The 19,256-nt window shown below is 41.0% G+C and overlaps 1 protein-coding gene across 2 annotated transcripts in view; it reads right to left on the bottom strand.

Annotated features, from left to right (window-relative positions):
* NCAM2 (neural cell adhesion molecule 2) overlaps positions 1-19,256 on the bottom strand; it is a 440,779-nt gene that overhangs the window by 129,851 nt on the left and 291,672 nt on the right. For both annotated transcript variants that reach the window (XM_044287571.1, XM_044287572.1), the window contains 3 exons: positions 19,073-19,218; positions 10,725-10,875; positions 1,449-1,636 (listed from right to left, as the gene is read on the bottom strand). In XM_044287571.1, coding sequence (XP_044143506.1) covers positions 1,449-1,636; positions 10,725-10,875; positions 19,073-19,218 — 485 coding nt within the window. The remainder of the gene's footprint in view (positions 1-1,448; positions 1,637-10,724; positions 10,876-19,072; positions 19,219-19,256) is intronic.

The following is a 19,256-nucleotide window of genomic DNA, read 5'->3' as shown; positions in this document are numbered from 1 at the left end:
TGCTGTTTGTAATGGTTAGCATGAATGTCATCTTTGTATTTTTTTCCAGTTTCTTTCACCATTTTGCATTGATATTATTGTCATGAAACTGTTACATTCATGTAATTGGGCAGAAGTGGACCAGTCCTGCATGCTACCAGAAGGGAAGGGTTGCAGTTCTAGAGTATTCCGGTTTAGACTCCATATTGGAGCTGAGAAGACCTGAAAGAAGTAGCAGCCAGAGGAAATTGTTCTTCGGCTGGAGCAGGAGCCACAAAAGGGGAGTAGCTTGTAGAGAACTCGGACTACATGCTAATTTAAGTTAATTTTAATTTAAGTTAATTAAAAGTCCAATAACCAGACCCAAGTATGGTTTAGCACAGTAGAGAGAAAGAAAGCAGAGTTACTAAGCAAGTCTGTCAGTCCAGCACAGAAATAGAGAAAGCAGAGTTATGAAGTTTGCCTGCCAGTTTATGTCAAAGCATGCTGGAACCAAGAAAAATCATGAATGTAAGAACAGCCTGAATATTGTCTGGAATCAAGTTAACCCAAGTAAAGCTGCTGTTAAGGTTTATCAAGGTCTGGACTCAATTTATTTTTCATCCCCTAACTCAAATATTCCCCTTTATTTGCTTTGGAGCCTAGGCCTGGGGCCCCACTGCTTCCAGGAAGGAGCACTATGACACATAGAGACTATTAAGGGCCGCTCCACACCACTCGGTATTCCACTAAACTTGGGATGTGATAGGGCCCTTGGGGGTGGCACGTTGCACAAACAATATGTTATTACTATAGCTATAAAGATGTGCAGGCTGACAATATCCAATCAGTGCTGTCAGTGTCAGGCTGTATGGGGCCACACCCCTACTGGAAAAATCCATCTGGACCTTCATTGCAAATTTCTAACATTTCATTTATAACTTTTGAAGTCAATAGAAGCTGTAACATGTATCTGCACTGAGATCACCCTAGTGGTGGCTGCATAAAAATGTATTGGTTATAGTATAGGAAAGAGTTCACCAACGGGCTCCCCTTACCATGGACACTGCAGCTATGGTAGTGGCTTGGTCTGCCTCTGTGATATGTGCACCACTGTGTGTGCAACAACCGTTTAATTTCCTGTGACATAACTGTGCATAAGTGAAGTAAACACCACTAACTTCTACTCCTTCAACCCTTTATTCAACTTCCTGTCTAGTCAAAGTTTAAGAAAATTATTAAAATATTTTAAAATATTAGATAAACTCAGGGCACATACATAAGTAGCCATATGTTTATTCAATGGAGGTCCTAATGAATGGAAGCTGATGTTGAAAAAAACCTTTAACTCATTGAGTTGGGCGGATAATATTGTTAATTCAGAACATCAGCTGTGCTACATCTGTATATGAAGCTTTATAAACATTTGTTTTGCATAGCAAGTTATGTTTTCATTGGAAAAACACATTAACAGTAATGCGAGCTCTCACCTCTAAAAGAATCTTCTTCCCATCCCTGTAGGTTTTTATATTTGTTATATTCCGTGCCGGTAACAAAATTTTTTCTTTACTCCAGAAAATTGATGATGGTGGGTTGGAAATCACATCACAACTGATATTAATTGGATTGTTTTCCCAGGAATAATAGATGGTTTGATTTGAAATAAATTTTGGTGCATCTGTCGGAAAACAAAGTTTGCATTGAATATTACAAATGAATTACTTTTGCTGTGAAACATTTAAATTGGTTTGTCACAATTGCAGATGGATCTTATCTTGCAAAAAATAGAGAAATATAATGATAAAACACAGAAGGTAAAAAAAAAAAAAATTATATAAGAAGCAAACACAGTAACATCAAAATCTGTACTAAGCCAGAACATCCATAAAAACATCCCCCAAGGTTACTGTTCAGTGTAATCAAAAGACAAGAAAGGATACATCTGTAAATGTGTTTAAATGCTCACCAAGTGATGCAACCACAGATCACAGATATTTATTTAGCATTTTCATCATCTTGCCCAGAGTTGCACTGCACCTTTGTTTTGATGGTGCCAGGGCTTGCTGAGAGTGAGATTAACATATGAAGAGCTACTGTTCCTATGACTCCTTTCTCTTCTCGCAGACAGTGCCTCTGATTACAGGTGTGTGCATTTAGTCTACTAAAAGGTATAAGGTAGTATTGTACACACAGTTCTGCTGTTCTAGTGCCCCATGATGTAACACATGCCTCCTCCAGAGAGAGAGTGGGAGGGAGGAGAGCCAAAGAACAGTGGAAATAAAAGGCATGTGATATGTAATATCCTAAGCAAAAGGGAGGGAGAGATAACCACCTGTTCAGAGTACAGGACATCAAACAAGCAGGAGACTGTATATGAGACCGATTTTGTAATTCAACATTAGTATGTTACTAGTCTTGCTATATGTAAACTATTTCCACATAATCTGTAAAGATGGAAAAAAAACATTTAAAGGCTTAAAAATAGAATTGGAAAAAAATAAAGCAATTTAGCAAAGGTCTTTATTAAAAATATTATTGTCTGTACCCTGTTACTACGCAGATCTAAAAATCTTCATGGAAACACACTACAAAGAAACCACTTTGTAATACATTTTCATTCTTTTTTTTAATGGAAGACATTTACAAATTAACAAAAAATAATAATAAATAGCTGAAAAAGAGGGGGCATTATGTAATAAGGCAGAAAGATGATTTGAGTAGTTATATAGGCCTAATGGTGAATATTGATTGAAACTAGAGCAAAAACTAGTGTTATGGGGTCATGTTTATTGGGTCTTAAGTGTAGTAAAGGGGAATATAATGTTACAAAGCGGGTGTGGACCAACTGTGTCATATGAACAGATTTGCCTTGGGGCTACTCCCAGGGTTATTATCTAAGCCCTTTACCTGGTCGCAATAATTACCCAAGCTTGGGTAGAAAAAACAGATGTGACATAATGAACCAGGAGCGGATAAGCATCGCTAACATACATCTGTTAGGGCAAACTCGCTACTTTTTAAGAAAGCTTATGTAATTGTACCAATAAGTTAGCATTTGAAAGAGTTCTCTTTAAGTTTCATGCAGTTTGAAAAGCCATGAGTTTGTGAGAATATCACTGTGGCTTCTTCATCAGAAGATTGGTGGCCCATTTCTGACAAATATCAGCGTAGGCAACAATCCAATTAATATGAACCTTTATTCACACAAGTAATGTTTCAGCTCAAATGAACCTTTCTGAAGCAACTAGGTAGCCTAGTTATGATTCCTGTGCTCAGGTACATTCTGGCTTGTACAAAGAGTGTGAGAATCTTGATATATTGTAGATAAAAGTTTCAAAGGAAGCTGCAGAAGAAGCAGTAGGAGTTCCAACCAGTTGACAGACCCTTTGTATTCTGCTTTTGCAGTCATACTTTTCCACCTATCCCTACTTCTTGCTCATCTACAAAATGTAGACATGCCCTTCCTAACCTGTTTTCATAGCCAGTCCGCAAATGCTAGAAGTTTCTCACTTTTATGTCTCACTAGCTGGAATAGCTCACTAGAAGGACCCGGCTTCGCTTGAGTATATTTAATCTATTTCATTTAATGTTTGTGTGTGTCGTTAAAAGATATCAACACTATCCACTATAACAGTGACATCTACAGCACCCCGCCCCCAAAACAGTGACCTTCATAGCCCCCAAGCCCTTAACACTGACCCCCTCAGTGTCCCATCCCTTAAAATTGGACTTCCACAGCAGCCCACCCCCTTAACTTTGACCTTTACAGCAGCCTTCCCCTTTAACCACTTCAGCCCCGCTAGCTGAAACCCCCTTCATGACCAGAGCACTTTTTACACTTTTTACACTTCGGCACTACACTCCTTTCACCGTTTATCGCTCGGTCATGCAACTTACCACCCAAATGAATTTTATCTCCTTTTCTTCTCACTAATAGAGCTTTCATTTTGTGGTATTTTATTGCTGCTGACATTTTTACTTTTTTTGTTATTAATCAAAATGTAACGATTTTTTTGCAAAAAAATGACATTTTTCACTTTCAGCTGTAAAATTTTGCAAAAAAAACGACATCCATATATACATTTTTCGCCAAATTTATTGTTCTACATGTCTTTGATAAAAAAAAAATGTTTGGGCAAAAAAAAATGGTTTGGGTAAAAGTTATAGCGTTTACACACTATGGTACAAAAATGTGAATTTACGCTTTTTGAAACAGCTCTGATTTTCTGAGCACCTGTCATGATTCCTGAGGTTCTACAATGCCCAAACAGTAGAAAAACCCCACAAATGACCCCATTTCGGAAAGTAGACACCCTAAGGTATTCGCTGATGGGCATAGTGAGTTCATAGAACTTTTTATTTTTTGTCACAAGTTAGCGGAAAATGATGATGATTTTTTATTATTTTTTTTTTCTTACAAAGTCTCATATTCCACTAACTTGCGACAAAAAAAAAAAAATTCTAGGAACTCACCATGCCCCTCACAGAATACCTTGGGGTGTCTTCTTTCCAAAATGGGGTCACTTGTGGGGTAGTTATACTGCCCTGGCAATTTAGGGGCCCAAATGTGTGAGAAGAACTTTGCAATCAAAATGTGTAAAAAATGACCGGTAAAATCCGAAAGGTGCACTTTGGAATATGTGCCCCTTTGCCCACCTTGGCAGCAAAAAAGTGTCACACATCTGGTATCGCCGTACTCAGGAGAAGTTGGGGAATGTGTTTTGCGGTGTCATTTTACATATACCCATGCTGGGTGAGAGAAATATCCTGGCAAAAGACAACTTTTCAATTTTTTTTATACAAAGTTGGCATTTGATCAAGATGTTTATCTCACCCAGCATGGGTATATGTAAAATGACACCCCAAAACACATTCCCCAACTTCTCCTGAGTACGGCGATACCAGATGTGTCACACTTTTTTGCTGCCAAGGTGGGCAAAGGGGCACATATTCCAAAGTGCACCTTTCGGATTTTGCAGGCCATTTTTTACACATTTTGATTGCAAAGTACTTCTCACACATTTGGGCCCCTAAATTGCCAGGGCAGTATAACTACCCCACAAGTGACCCCATTTTGGAAAGAAGACACCCCAAGGTATTCCGTGAGGGGCATGGCGAGTTCCTAGAATTTTTTATTTTTTGTCGCAAGTTAGTGGAATATGAGACTTTGTAAGGAAAAAAGAAAAAAAAAGAAAAATCATCATTTTCCGCTAACTTGTGACAAAAAATAAAAAATTCTAGGAACTCGCCGTGCCCCTCACGGAATACCTTGGGGTGTCTTCTTTCCAAAATGGGGTCACTTGTGGCGTAGTTATACTGCCCTGGCAATTTAGGGGCCCTAATGTGTGAGAAGTACTTTGCAATCAAAATGTGTAAAAAATGGCCTGCGAAATCCGAAAGGTGCACTTTGGAATATGTGCCCCTTTGCACACCTTGGCTGCAAAAAAAGTGTCACACATGTGGTATCGCCATACTCAGGAGAAGTTGGGGAATGTGTTTTGGGGTGTCATTTTACATATAACCATGCTGGGTGAGAGAAATATCTTGGCAAAAGACAACTTTTCCAATTTTTTTATACAAAGTTGGCATTTGACCAAGATATTTATCTCACCCAGCATGGGTATATGTAAAATGACACCCCAAAACACATTCCCCAACTTCTCCTGAGTACGGCGATACCAGATGTGTCACACTTTTTTGCAGCCTAGATGCGCAAAGGTGCCCAAATTCCTTTTAGGAGGGCATTTTTAGACATTTGGATCCCAGACTTCTTTTCACGCTTTAGGGCCCCTAACATGCCAGGGCAGTATAAATACCCCACATGTGACCCCATTTTGGAAAGAAGACACCCGAGGTATTCCGTAAGGGGCATGGCGAGTTCCTAGAATTTTTTTTTTTTTGGCACAAGTTAGCAGAAATAGATTTTTTTTGTATTTTCTCACAAAGTCTCCCTTTCCGCTAACTTGGGACAAAAATTTAAATCTTTCATGGACTCAATATGCCCCTCACGGAATACCTTGGGGTGTCTTCTTTCCGAAATGGGGTCACATGTGGGGTATTTATACTGCCCTGGCATTTTAGGGGCCCTAAAGCGTGAGAAGAAGTCTGGAATATAAATGTCTAAAAAATTTTACGCATTTGGATTCCGTGAGGGGTATGGTGAGTTCATGTGAGATTTTATTTTTTGACACAAGTTAGTGGAATATGAGACTTAGTAAGAAAAAACAAAAACAAAAACAAACAAAAAATTTCCGCTAACTTGTGCCCAAAAAAATGTCTGAATGGAGCCTTACAGGGGGGGGGGGGGTGATCAATGACAGGGGGGTGATCAGGGAGTCTATATGGGGTGATCACCCCCCTGTCATTGATCACCCCCCTGTCATTGATCACCCCTCTGTAAGGCTCCATTCAGACGTCCATATGATTTTTTACGGATCTACGGATACATGGATCGGATCCGCAAAACACATGCGGACGTCTGAATGGAGCCTTACAGGGGGGGTGATCAATGACAGAGGGGTGATCACCCATATAGACTCCCTGATCACCCCCCTGTAAGGCTCCATTCAGACGTCCGTATGATTTTTTACGGATCCACGGATACATGGATCGGATCCGCAAAACACATGCGGACGTCTGAATGGAGCCTTACAGGGGGGGGTGATCAATGACAGAGGGGTGATCACCCATATACACTCCCTGATCACCCCCCTGTAAGGCTCAATTCAGACGTCCGTATGATTTTTTACGGATCCACGGATTCATGGATCGGATCCGCAAAACACATGCGGACGTCTGAATGGAGCCTTACAGGGGGGTGATCAATGACAGGGGGGTGATCAGGGAGTCTATATGGGGTGATCAACCCCCTGTCATTGATCACCCCCCTGTAAGGCTCCATTCAGACGTCCGCATGTGTTTTGCGGATCCGATCCATGTGTCCGTGGATCCGTAAAAATCATGCGGACGTCTGAATGGAGCCTTACAGGGGGGTGATCAATGACAGAGGGGTGATCAATGACAGGGAAGTGATCAGGAAGTCTATATGCGTGATCACCCCCTTGTCATTGATCACCCCCCTGTAAGGCTCCATTCAGAGGTCCGCATGTGTTTTGCGGATCCGATCCATGTATCAGTGGATCCGTAAAAATCATGCGGACGTCTGAATGGAGCCTTACAGAGGGGTGATCAATGACAGAGGGGTGATCAATGACAGGGAAGTGATCAGGAAGTCTATATGCGTGATCACCCCCTTGTCATTGATCACCCCCCTGTAAGGCTCCATTCAGAGGTCCGCATGTGTTTTGCGGATCCGATCCATGTATCAGTGGATCCGTAAAAATCATGCGGACGTCTGAATGGAGCCTTACAGGGGGGTGATCAATGACAGAGGGGTGATCAATGACAGGGAAGTGATCAGGAAGTCTATATGCGTGATCACCCCCTTGTCATTGATCACCCCCCTGTAAGGCTCCATTCAGAGGTCCGCATGTTTTTTGCGGATCCGATCCATGTATCAGTGGATCCGTAAAAATCATGCGGACGTCTGAATGGAGCCTTACAGGGGGGTGATCAATGACAGAGGGGTGATCAATGACAGGGAAGTGATCAGGAAGTTTATTTGCGTGATCACCCACTTGTCATTGATCACCCCCCTGTAAGGCTCCATTCAGACGTCCGTATGCGTTTTGCGGATCCGATCCATGTATCCGTGGATCCGTAAAAATCATACGGACCTCTGAATGGAGCCTTACAGGGGGGTGATCAATGACAGGGGGGTGATCAATGACAGGGGGGTGATTAGGGAGTCTATATGGGGTGATCAGTGGTCCATAAAGGGTTAATAAGTGACAGGGGGGGTGTAGTGTAGTGTGGTGTTTGGTGCTACTTTACACAGCTACCTGTGTCCTCTGGTGGTCCATCCAAACAAAAGGGACCACCGGAGGACCAGGTAGCAGGTATATTAGACGCTGTTATCAAAACAGCGTCTAATATACCTGTTAGGGGTTAAAAAAATCAGATCTCCAGCCTGCCAGCGAGCGATCGCCGCTGGCAGGCTGGAGATCCACTCGCTTACCTTCCGTTCCTGTGAGCGCGCGCCTGTGTGCGCGCGTTCACAGGAAATCTCGCGTCTCGCGAGATGACGCGTATATGCGTTCAGGAGGAGTAAAGCAACCACCTCCCGGACGCATATGTGCGTACAGCGGTCGGGAGGTGGTTAACAGTGACTTTCACAGCATACCACCCCCTTGACAGTGACCTCCACAGCGGCTCGCCCCCTTAACAGTGGCCTTTACAGCAATCTGCACCTTAACACTGACCTCCATTGTGGACCATCCCCTTAACTGTGACCTCCACAACAGCCTGCCCCTATGGTGGTTATAGGTCCAGTTTTAAACCAGACAGTCCGGCTTTCAGACTCCCTGTCCTCCGTCTGGCGCAGAGCCTGGATGGATACAAGGATGTCCTTTTGAACAGCTCACTCACAGAGCGCAGCACTGTGCTGTCTGAGTGTGAGCTGCAGGAAGAAAGTCACCCTCCCTCCCACCCCTGCAGCTGACAGAAGTTGATTTTTAACTTCATTTTTTCAATCCCTGTCGGCTGAGTGGGATGGGGCGTGGCCTAACCGAATTGGGGGGTGTGGCTTAGCGGGACCTAGAAGTTTATTTTTAACTTCATTTTTTCAATCCCTGTAAGCTAAGACGTGGGAGGGGAGGGGCCTAATTGGATTAGGGCGTAGCTTAGTGGCACCTGGGGGCGGGGTTTTAAGTTTGTCGTTTGAGGGTGGACACATTGTGGCAGGGGGCATGTCTGGGCTCTTTTCTGCAAGAGTGACGCCTCTTTGGGCACCTTACTGGCTCATTTGCATTTCAAATAAAATTGATTTTCAGAGGATAAAAACATCTATTGCTGGAACAAAGGCACATCTGTAAATAAGGTTCTAAGTGCTATTAGGCCGAGGCTTTACTTCAACAGCGATTATCCTGGTCACAGATTTCCTTTAAAGCGGACCTACAGCAGTGAAGATAAATGGCTGGGTTGTTATGGTAACCTGGAGTAAAACTGTGTCTGTGGAGACTGGAAGACCTGCGAGCTTCTATTGGCTGATAAGGGTCATGTGACCAAGCTTCTATTGGCTAATGCATTTTTTGGGAATATCTCAAGAACGGTACTTCCTAGAGACCTGAGACCTGCTCTCAAACCTTCCCGGACACCTGATGTACCTGTGTGCCAAATTTCGTGATTGTAAATGTGACGGTGCGGATTCCTTTAGCGGACATACACACACATACACTTAGCTTTATATATTAGATTTGCAGGTCAGTATTTTGGTCAGTGATTTCAATCAGTGATTGTGAGCCAAAACCAGGAGTAGAGCCACCGCAGACCTAATGTATAAGGGAAAGATCTGCAACTGATCTGTGTTTAGAGCTACACCTGGTTTTGACTCAAAATCACTAATGAAAATCACTGACCAAAACACTGACGTGTAATTGAGGCTTTAGACTGGGAAAACAGTAAGTGCTTCTAATAAGTCTAATAGTGATAAAGGCTGCATTAGTACAATACGCTTCTTTCCCAATCGAAACTTTCTGTCTAGCAGCACATATAAGTGGTTACCCTAGGACAGTGGTGGCGAATTTATGGCACAGGTGCCAGAGGTGGCACTCAGAGCCCTCTCTGTGGGCACCCACACCCTGGAAAAAGTCTATGGTGTACCAATATGCCTTAGACTTATCCTGCCATCAGCGCAGGGCGCACTATGAACAGCACAGGCAGTGCCTGAATGTCGGCAGGCTATTATAGCTACATGATAAAGTAGATGGAAGATATACTATAGTGGACTGTATATTCAGGTTAAATTTGCACTTTGCAATAAATAAGTGGGTTTTGGGTTGCAGTTTGGGCACTCGGTTTCTAAAAGGTTTGCCATCACTGCCCTAGGACATCAGTGTTGATGTTAACTAAACCACCCATTTGTAGACAGCACTGTTGATATCTAGTGCCACCTATAGGCGGCTAATAAAGACAGTTTTCATTTTAATGGAGAACTAATTTAAACTGATTACCCAGGGAGCATTGTTTTAAAGTTCTCTCAGTTTTCCCATGAACAACATATATAATCTATTAACAGGATATATGATGAATTTATTATAGCTGGGAATCCAACCATTGGACCACATTGATCCTGGGAATAAGGGCCCTCGAGTTCCCTGTGTGGATGGATGGATGATGGATGGAATGGAACAGTGGTGCACATACATGATCGATCACCTCTTCATTCACGTCCATTTGGCTGAGATAGTCAAGCACTGTTCTCAGCAGAAGAGAATGGTTAGGCATGCCACACCACTTTTCTATTTAAAAAGGGGACTTGAAGACCCCTGTTCTTATTATCATGGGGTCAACGCGGTCAGACATCCAGAGATCACGCATCACCATTGGCCATAGCCTTACATACAATTGTAGTAGAGTTAACACTCATGATTTATGAGACGTGTTATCTAAACGCGTTAAGCAAACACCTTCAATTGCTTTTCAATGGCTTTTGTCTCAAGATAGCGCGATGAGTTAAGAAATTTGAGTTAAGAGCTTGAGAGCTAACCCTGCTCCATCTGGTAGATGCAATATGCTGATCCTATATCAGCAAATATCTGCTGGCTCATCTGCTGTCACATTTTCACATTTACTAGTTTTCCTTTTTACTACAAGGGTTAAAGACAGCAATTTCAAAGCAACTACATGGAAATGACTTAAAAACTTACATTCAACATTGAGATACATGCTCTTCTGATGGCCACCAATTCTGCTTGCTGCTTCACAGTCATATCTTCCTGCATCTGATAGCATCACATTTCTAATACGCAAGGAGGACTTTCCGTGATGTCCTATACTTTCTATACGATCGTCAGGGCTCTATTAACACATATTAATAAGAAAATTAAGCTATTGTATAGTATCACCTACATATAGTGAATCCAAGTCAGGAGAGCATCACAACACGACATGCATGGGCTTTCGTTATATTCAACTAAATGTATTCATAAGCAGGTAAAGACATCATTTTTGTCCATTTAAAGGGGCTACAGTCCTAAGGCCCACACATGTTTAGGAAATTAAATATAAATATTATGTATGATTTTCCCTCTGTCTGTTTCAATGCTTTGCCTCATCAGGAAAGTCTTTGCTGTGAGGGTGGGCATTGCAACAATGCTGTGCAGACTATATTTTCCAGAACTCTTGTGTTTGCAGAAGGTGCTCCTGAGCTCAGACTGTCTCCATCTAATAGTAGCATGCTAAGCATCTCATTGGGTAGAAGACTTTGTGTCCATGGTCCTCTGCAAATTTATTTTACTGTGCATGCACAACATTTCTAATGGGCTGCTGCTGATAAAGCAAGGTTATGAGAAGAGGAAGCCAGCAAATTAAAGGATCTATAGTCATCATCTCTACTTGCATGACCATGGAAAGAAGAACTGTGTGACAAACCTCCATACACTCGAGATGGTTAATGGCCACAAAAATTTGAAGGTAATATTTCTTTTGAACCACAAATTCATGCAGCCATTGGCTTCTGCAGGCGGGGTCCTGGTCGCTACATCACAGCAGTCTTGTGAAAACCTAGCCTTAGACTGCTGACAGGGGCATGGTATGCAAGTCTTGCTGAATCCGTGCATTTTTAAGTTACTTGTGATTGTCAAGATTGTTAATTTTACTTGGCCAAAAGTGTCACCACTCAAAAATTGAATAGATGCTATTATAATATAAGGTTTCCATATTTTTTGATGTTACAGCCAAAAACTTAAATGTATTTTATCAGGATTTTTTGTGATAGACCAACACAAAGTAGCAAGTATGTGTGAATTGAAAAGAAAATCATACATGGTTTTCAAGATTTTTAAAACATAGAAATCTGGAAAGTATGATGTGTATTTGTGTTCAGCCCCCCTGAGTCAATACTTTGTAGGACCACCTTTTGCTGTAATTACAGCTGCAAGTCTGTTAAGGGGGAATGTCTCTACTAGATTTGCACATCTAAAGGCTGAAATTTTTGCCCATTCTTCTTTGCGAAATAGCTCAAGCTCAGTCAGCTTGGATTGAGGGCTTCTGTGAATAGTAATTTACAAGTTTTGCCACAGATTCTCAAATGGGATTCTCATTTAGGTTTGGACTTTGACTGGGCCATTCTAACACATGAATTGTAATAAACTTACCTGTCTGGGCTCCAGTGGCATTAACTTCAGACTCGGCAGGGCCACATCGGGTGACACGCGCAGCTGAGCAACGCCCCCCCTGGTTAAGCAATTGTATACTTACTAACAGTATGTAATGCTCTGTTTCTCCCTGCGGCAGGCATGTGCTGGGAGAGATTAGGCAGTGGCTTATTAGCTCTGCTTCTCTATTACTGTGTACTAGTGTTTCTGACTAATGGTGCACTGAGTCATGGACCTATCAGGTTCTGATCCAGGGACTCAACCCCTATAATGACCCTCAAAATGCCTGGGCCACTTGTATGGATTATACTTACCTTCTCCCTGGCACCCGTGTCGCTCCAGATCTGCTAGGGAGGCTCTTCCCCTTCATGCGGATCAAAACATCCGGCGACAGGAGGGAGCAACCAATAGCAGGTTGTGCAGGGATCCAGAGCGACGCGGGTGCCAGGGTGCAGTTAAGTATAATCAATACAAGGTGCCTGGGCATTGGAGGGTCATTATAGGGGTTGGATAACCCCTTTAAATCACTTCCTGGCCATACATGATTGTCAGTGATAGTCTTGTTTTGATCACTAGCTAGATTCCTTGTTCCCCATTCTTGTTTCACTTATTGATATCCTGTGTTTCTGACCTAGGCTTGTCTTCTGACCATTCTCCATCTCCAGTTCTGGTACTGGATAGCCCATTTGGTTCTGACCCATTTCTGAAAACTCTGGTATTGTGTTTGGCTGTCTGTGTTTGTTTGCTTGTCTCTGCACTTACGTAGCGTAGGGCCTGTCCACCAGTTGCAGTCTAGCCATCTAGGGCTTGTACTGCAAATAGGTAGGGACAGTGGGGGTTGCAGTACAGGACATCACTGTCCTTGTCTGTATCTACTCTACTGACGTGACATGAATATGCTTTGATCTAAACCATTCCATTGTAGCTCTGACTGTATGTTTAGGGTTGTTGTCCTGCTAGAAGGTGAACCTCCACCCGAGTCTCAAGTCTTTTGCAACCTCTAACAGGTTTTCCTCCAGGATTGCCCTGTATTTAGCTCCATCCATCTTCCCATCAACTCTGACCAGCTTCCCTGTCCCTGCTAACCAAAAGCATCTTCACAGTATGATGCTACCACCACCATGTTTAACGGTGGGGATGGTGTGTTCAGGGTGATGTGCAGAGTTAATTTTCTGCCACACATAGCATTTTGTATTTAGGCCAAAAACTTTACTTTGGTCTAATCTGACCATAGAACCTTTTTCAACATGTTTTCTGTATCCCTCTACATGGTTTGTGACAAAATTCAAATGGGATTTCTTATGCCTTGCTTTCAAAAATGGCTTTCTTCTTGTCACTCTTCCATAAAGGCCAGATTTGTGGAGTTCACAACTAATAGTTGTCCTGTGGATAGATTCTCCCACTTGAGCTGTGGATATCTGCATCTCATCCATGGTGACTCTGGGCCTCTTGTCTGCTTCTCTAATAAGTGATCTCCTTGCCTTGGCTGTCAGTTTAGGTGGACAGCCATGTCTTGGTAGGTTGTGCCATATTCATTCCATTTTTGGATGATGGATTGAACAGTGCTCCGTGAGATGTTCAGAGCTTGGGATATAGTTTTTTATAACCTAACCCTCATTTGCACATCCCCATAACTTTATCCCTGACCTGTCTGGGGTGTCCCTTGGTTTTCATGATGCTGTTTGAAAATAATGTTGTGTAACAAACCTCTGAGACCTGCCCAGAAAATCTGTAGTTATACTGACAATATATTACACACATATTGACTCTATTTACTAATTAGGTGACTTCTGAAAGCAATTGGACACACTGGATTTTATTTAGGAGTATCAGAGTAGAGGGGGCTGAATACAAATACACGCCACACTTTTCAGGACTGACACAGTTGCTGACACTGTGAATATTATTTCTGGGAGGGTGAAGTGATGGTTTGATCTTTGAATATGGGGTAGGGTGGGGTGGTTTCAGCTGAAAATATGATCACTGTTCTGAAAGCCAAAACCAGGGGTGAATCAATAAAAGAGGCAAAGTAGTATTTGTCTTTAATACTTTCTCTGCTTTATGATACACTCCTGATTTTGGCTTTCAAACCTGCATCACTAACTGGTGCTGCAGCCACCTGGTGTGAGAGGAAACAGCTCCATATAAGTGAATCAGGCTGTAGTTCCCTGCATAGCCAAATAGACAGGAGTTTTGTTGTGCAGGGGAAAAAAAAGCATTGATCATAAAGTGATGGCATATGCTACAAATGGAAATAGCTCTTTAATTTGATTAGATGATCACTAGGAAATCTTTACATATAGAAGGGCTCTTCAAATAGGACCACATTTTTTATAAAATTTTTTATTTATTTATTTTTTAAAGAAAATAGTTCCTAGCAGTTTATAAGACTGTGCTTTATCTAGAGAGAAAATGAATTCTGGAAATCTGTTTTTAGGATGGGAGCACAGTAGCTTATTAAATACCGTTGATAAGAATGCAGTTTGACTGATGGCTGTTCTCCTTGCCCAGAATTGACAACCTCATTGTAAGTGAATCAACAGTAATAGCTAATGTGAAATGAAATAGCTAGAAGGGCATATATATTGGCATGGCCCTCAACTGCAATATATAATAATTGTTCAGAAATGAGTTTTTCCAAGTGTGTTATAATGTATCCATCTATCTCTAGATGTTTGCATTTTTCCAAGGCTATTTTGAATAAAATAATAGCAGCAAAAGATAAAGCAAGAGAAAAAAAATCCCATTCTTCCTGGCATGAAATATTTGAAGTATGTTCATAAATATAAACAAGACCATCCATAATTGACGTGTCTTCTAGCAAGTGTCTACATATAACAATTTTTTTGTTATTTTACATTCAGAGGATAAAATCAAATGATGAAACAAGTAAATAAAAGATTGAGAGCTAATAAAAATGCAACAAATTCATCATAAGTGTGATAAATTTGGCAAAATTCACGATACATTTAAGACAGATATGTTTTCTTGCACCACATCATGATCAATGTACATATACACCTTAAAATATATTTTTACATTTCCTTGGTCATCCCCTTTTTACTAGACACAGAATATGTTCAGATGAAGGATTTTTAAAATTCACCTCTCAAAATCATTGCTGATTTATGCTACAAATTTTTTTTAGACACTTTTTTTAGTTTATATTACACATGTTTGGTGCTTTGTTGTGAATTGTATGCATTTTTAAACAAATTTGGGGTGTATACTTCATTCCAAAACGACATTTTCCAAAAACGAAAAAAATAAAAATAAACACATGAAGCATACGGCTTTTCTTTTTAACCAGTCCCATTCTTTTCAATGAGATTCTGTACTCAATACTCTATAATAGCCGTGAATGAATAGATCTTCGATTCATTCAAATACTTCAATTTTAATGCTGTTTCTGTACAGTATTAAAATGTATTGGCTCAGCTCAACCAAACTTTGTCTTGTCAGAAGTCACGCAAGACTTCAGGGAATTACTACTCTATTCCTATCTGAATATTTAAAAACAATACCGAGTTACCAGCCAGTACCAAAGCCCCCTTCGGATTCCTATTTTAAATTGTTTTTAGATATTCAGATAGGAATAGAGTAGTATTTCACAGAAGTCTTGCCTGACTTTGTGGGCCAATACATTTTGAAGCTGGACATAAACAGCATTAACATCATAGTATTTGAACCAATCGACTTGGGATCTATGATCCGAAGGTCCATTTGCTCAACCATACCTTATAATGACAAAGTGAAAAGAGAATTTTAGAAATGTTCACAAATGTATTAATAAAGAAAAAGTAAAATTTTACATGGACATAAGTTTTGAGACCTTTTGCTATGACACTGGAAATTTAACTCTGGGGTTTCCCATTACTCTTGATCATCTTTGAGATGACTGGAGTCCACCTGTAGAAAATTCAGTTGACTGGGCATGATTTTTGAAAGACACGCCTGTCTATATAAGGTCTCACAGCTGACAGAGCAAAAATCAAGCCATTAACAGAAAAGAACAGCTCAGATACAGGATTGTGTGGAGGCACAGATCTGGAGAAGGGTGGAAAAAAAATGTCTGCTGCATTTAAAGTTTACAAGAACACTGTGTTCTCCATAATTCTTAAATGGAAGAAGTTTGGAAAAACCAGGACTCTTCCTAAGGCTTATCGCTTCACCAAACTAACCAAGGACCTTGGTAAGAGGGGTGACCAAGAACTCAATGATAATTCTGGCACCAGAAGGTCAACCATCACTACAACACTCCACCAATCTCAGCTTTACAACACAGTGGCCAGAGAGAAGCTACTCTTTGGTAAAAGACACAATAATGCCAGCCTGGAGTTTGCAAGATAGCAAACTGTGATAATCAAAATTCTCAGGTCTTATGAAACCAAGATTGAACACTTTGGCCTTAATTCTAAGAATCATGTTTGGAAGAAAGCAGCTCATTACTTGCCCAATACCTTCTCTACAGTGAAGCATGGCGGTGGCAGCATCATGCTGTGGGGGTGTTTTTCAATGGCTGGAACAGGGGGACTGGTCAGAGTTGAGCACCGGGATCCTAGGTTCAAATCTAACGAAGGACAACATCTATGTGGAGTTTTTATGTTTTACCCATGATTACATGGGTTTCCTCCGGGCACTCTGGTTTCCTCCCACACTACAAAGACACACGTATAGGGAACTTAGACAGGGGACAGAGTGATGATAATGTCTGTAAAGCGCTTCAGAATATGTCAGCATTATGTAAGTGAGTAAAATAAATAAAATAAATTAATTAATAAAAACCTTATCCAGAGTGTTCTGGAGCTCAGTCTGGACAAAAGAGTCACACCTTTTAAAAAGACAATAGTCCTAGGCACACAGCCAAGGCAAAACAAGATTGACCTAGGGACATCTCTGTGAATGTCTCTGAGTGGCCTAGCAAGAGCCCTGACTTGATCAAACATCTCTGGAGAGACCTGAAAATGGCTGTCCACTGATTTTCCAGGTGCACAAACCTTTTGGCATCATACCCATTAAGACTTCAGGCTGTAGTCACTGCCAAAGGTGCTTCAACTAGACTTATGCCAATGCAATACTTTAGTTTTTCCTTTTCAATACAATAGCTATGATTTTGAACATTCTGGGGTATTGAATGTAGAATGATGGAGAAAAAAAAAAATATTTTTGTATGTTAGCACAAGGCTAGAGCATGACGAAATGTGAAAAGGGTCTGAAAGATTTCTGAATGCACTGTAAATAATACATCTGGCCTTTACCATGTACCATGTAATTGTTACTTATTGAGCCCAAAAAGAGATATTGCCTAGCAACAGATGTTGCAGAGAGTTGTTGACACTTCTAGGTGTCCACACTGCTGTAAAGATCTGCAAATGTAATTTACATAGTGAAAAAGTCAGGGCTGATACATGTCAGGCCCTTGGTAACACAGTTAACCTCTATTCTACTTGACAATGAAGGGATTGTCTCAAAATGACTCTGTCTATAAGCCCTAATAGGCCATCCATTCAGGACTTCTCTCTATATTCGAAAGCAAGGAGTTTTCTGATAGAACCAGTGCATATATGCATTACATGGATGGATATTTATTTTAAAACATACCATGTAATGCTTCATTTTTCTGCAACTGGTTCCCGCAGAAATCATCAGGAATGAAAGACGCCTGACTGTGGCTATCACCTGATTGCTAAATCAGCTTTATTTCTAAAGGGGTTTTGTTCATGAGACCTTATTAACTCAAAAAGTATTGAGCAATATCACCACTGGGCCCCCAAAGACCAGAAGGTCCTAGCTTTTAACCAGGGTTGCTCGTGTCCGCCCTAGAAGAAGAGCTCCTGGTCTAGATAAGGCAAAACAGTTTCTAGTTCCCACTACTGAGTACTGAATTTTATCATACAAATTTATCATTCCTAACTTTTTGCTTAATATCCTGAGATGTGTGGTGCAAAATGACCAGCTTTAAAAATAAAGCATGATTTTGTGATACTATGCCAGGGGATGTATATCCTATATGTGTCAATGTGTGGCCACCTAGTGCAAATGTTGCGAATTGCAGTGTGTCAATGGTTCTGCTAGCATGTTTTGATTTTTTTCTTAAATTTGTGTTAATGAGAAAATGGTCAGGATAGGTCATCAAAATCTGGTCTGACTCCTGGCACACCCATCAATAAGCAGTTTGAAGAGGCGGCAGTGCTCTGGTGAGCCCTGCAGCCTCTTCCAAGACCAGTGATGTCATGTTCATCGGTCACATGATCTAGGTGCTGCTCATTCCAATTCAAGAAATTGGAGCTGAGCTGAAATAATCTAATATCTGTCACCTTGAATTATTATCTGCAATAAAACATACGCAATACTGCAGAAAAGACATCCAGATCTCTATTTTTGTGTTTCCTACAGTTCCCCCACTATCACATAGTTTAAAGCTGCACTGTAATACACTGGAAGAACTGTTGCGCATGCGCACAGGACTTCTCTCCATCATGTTGTCACAACATAACAGTCTGTGTATGTCCAAGAAGCTTTCAGTGGGCATAGCAGACGAATGGGGGGCAGTAGAAAAATATAAAATGATAATATTTTTGCGCAGTACTACTCATCTATTACTTCAGATAATAGTCCACAATTGTGGTGACAGATTCCTTTTAAGGATAGGCAGTCATCTGCCAATCTAATATTGATGACTTATCCTTAGGATTGGTCATCATCAGTATTAAACACTTAGGCAACCCCTTTAACCAAAATCGAGCTAAGGTATAGTAAGGGTGGACACGTCTGTAAATATTTTTTTTTTTGCAATTTGATTGGTTGTTTCCTTCTGTATGAGCACTGTTGTAAATCAGCAACAATAAAACCACTAATGTCAAAGTAATAAATATATATAAAAAAGAGAAATCTCTCACCCTGTCGCCGTAAGTGAAAGTCTTTCCGTCACTGGCTCTCTTCCATGTAATCTCTGGTATGGGTTCTCCTTCTGCTTCACATGTCATGGTCACGTGACCATTTTCAACCGTAGTCTCATTTTGCAATTGTATAATATGAGGCTGCACTGTTAAGAAAATTAATTAAATTACTGCTTACATTATT

This window comes from Bufo gargarizans, chromosome 3, assembly GCF_014858855.1.
Source record: "Bufo gargarizans isolate SCDJY-AF-19 chromosome 3, ASM1485885v1, whole genome shotgun sequence".
Classification (NCBI taxonomy): Eukaryota; Metazoa; Chordata; class Amphibia; order Anura; family Bufonidae; genus Bufo; species Bufo gargarizans.
Note: the sequence above shows the minus strand (reverse complement) of the source record. Positions and strands in the feature narration are given on the sequence as shown.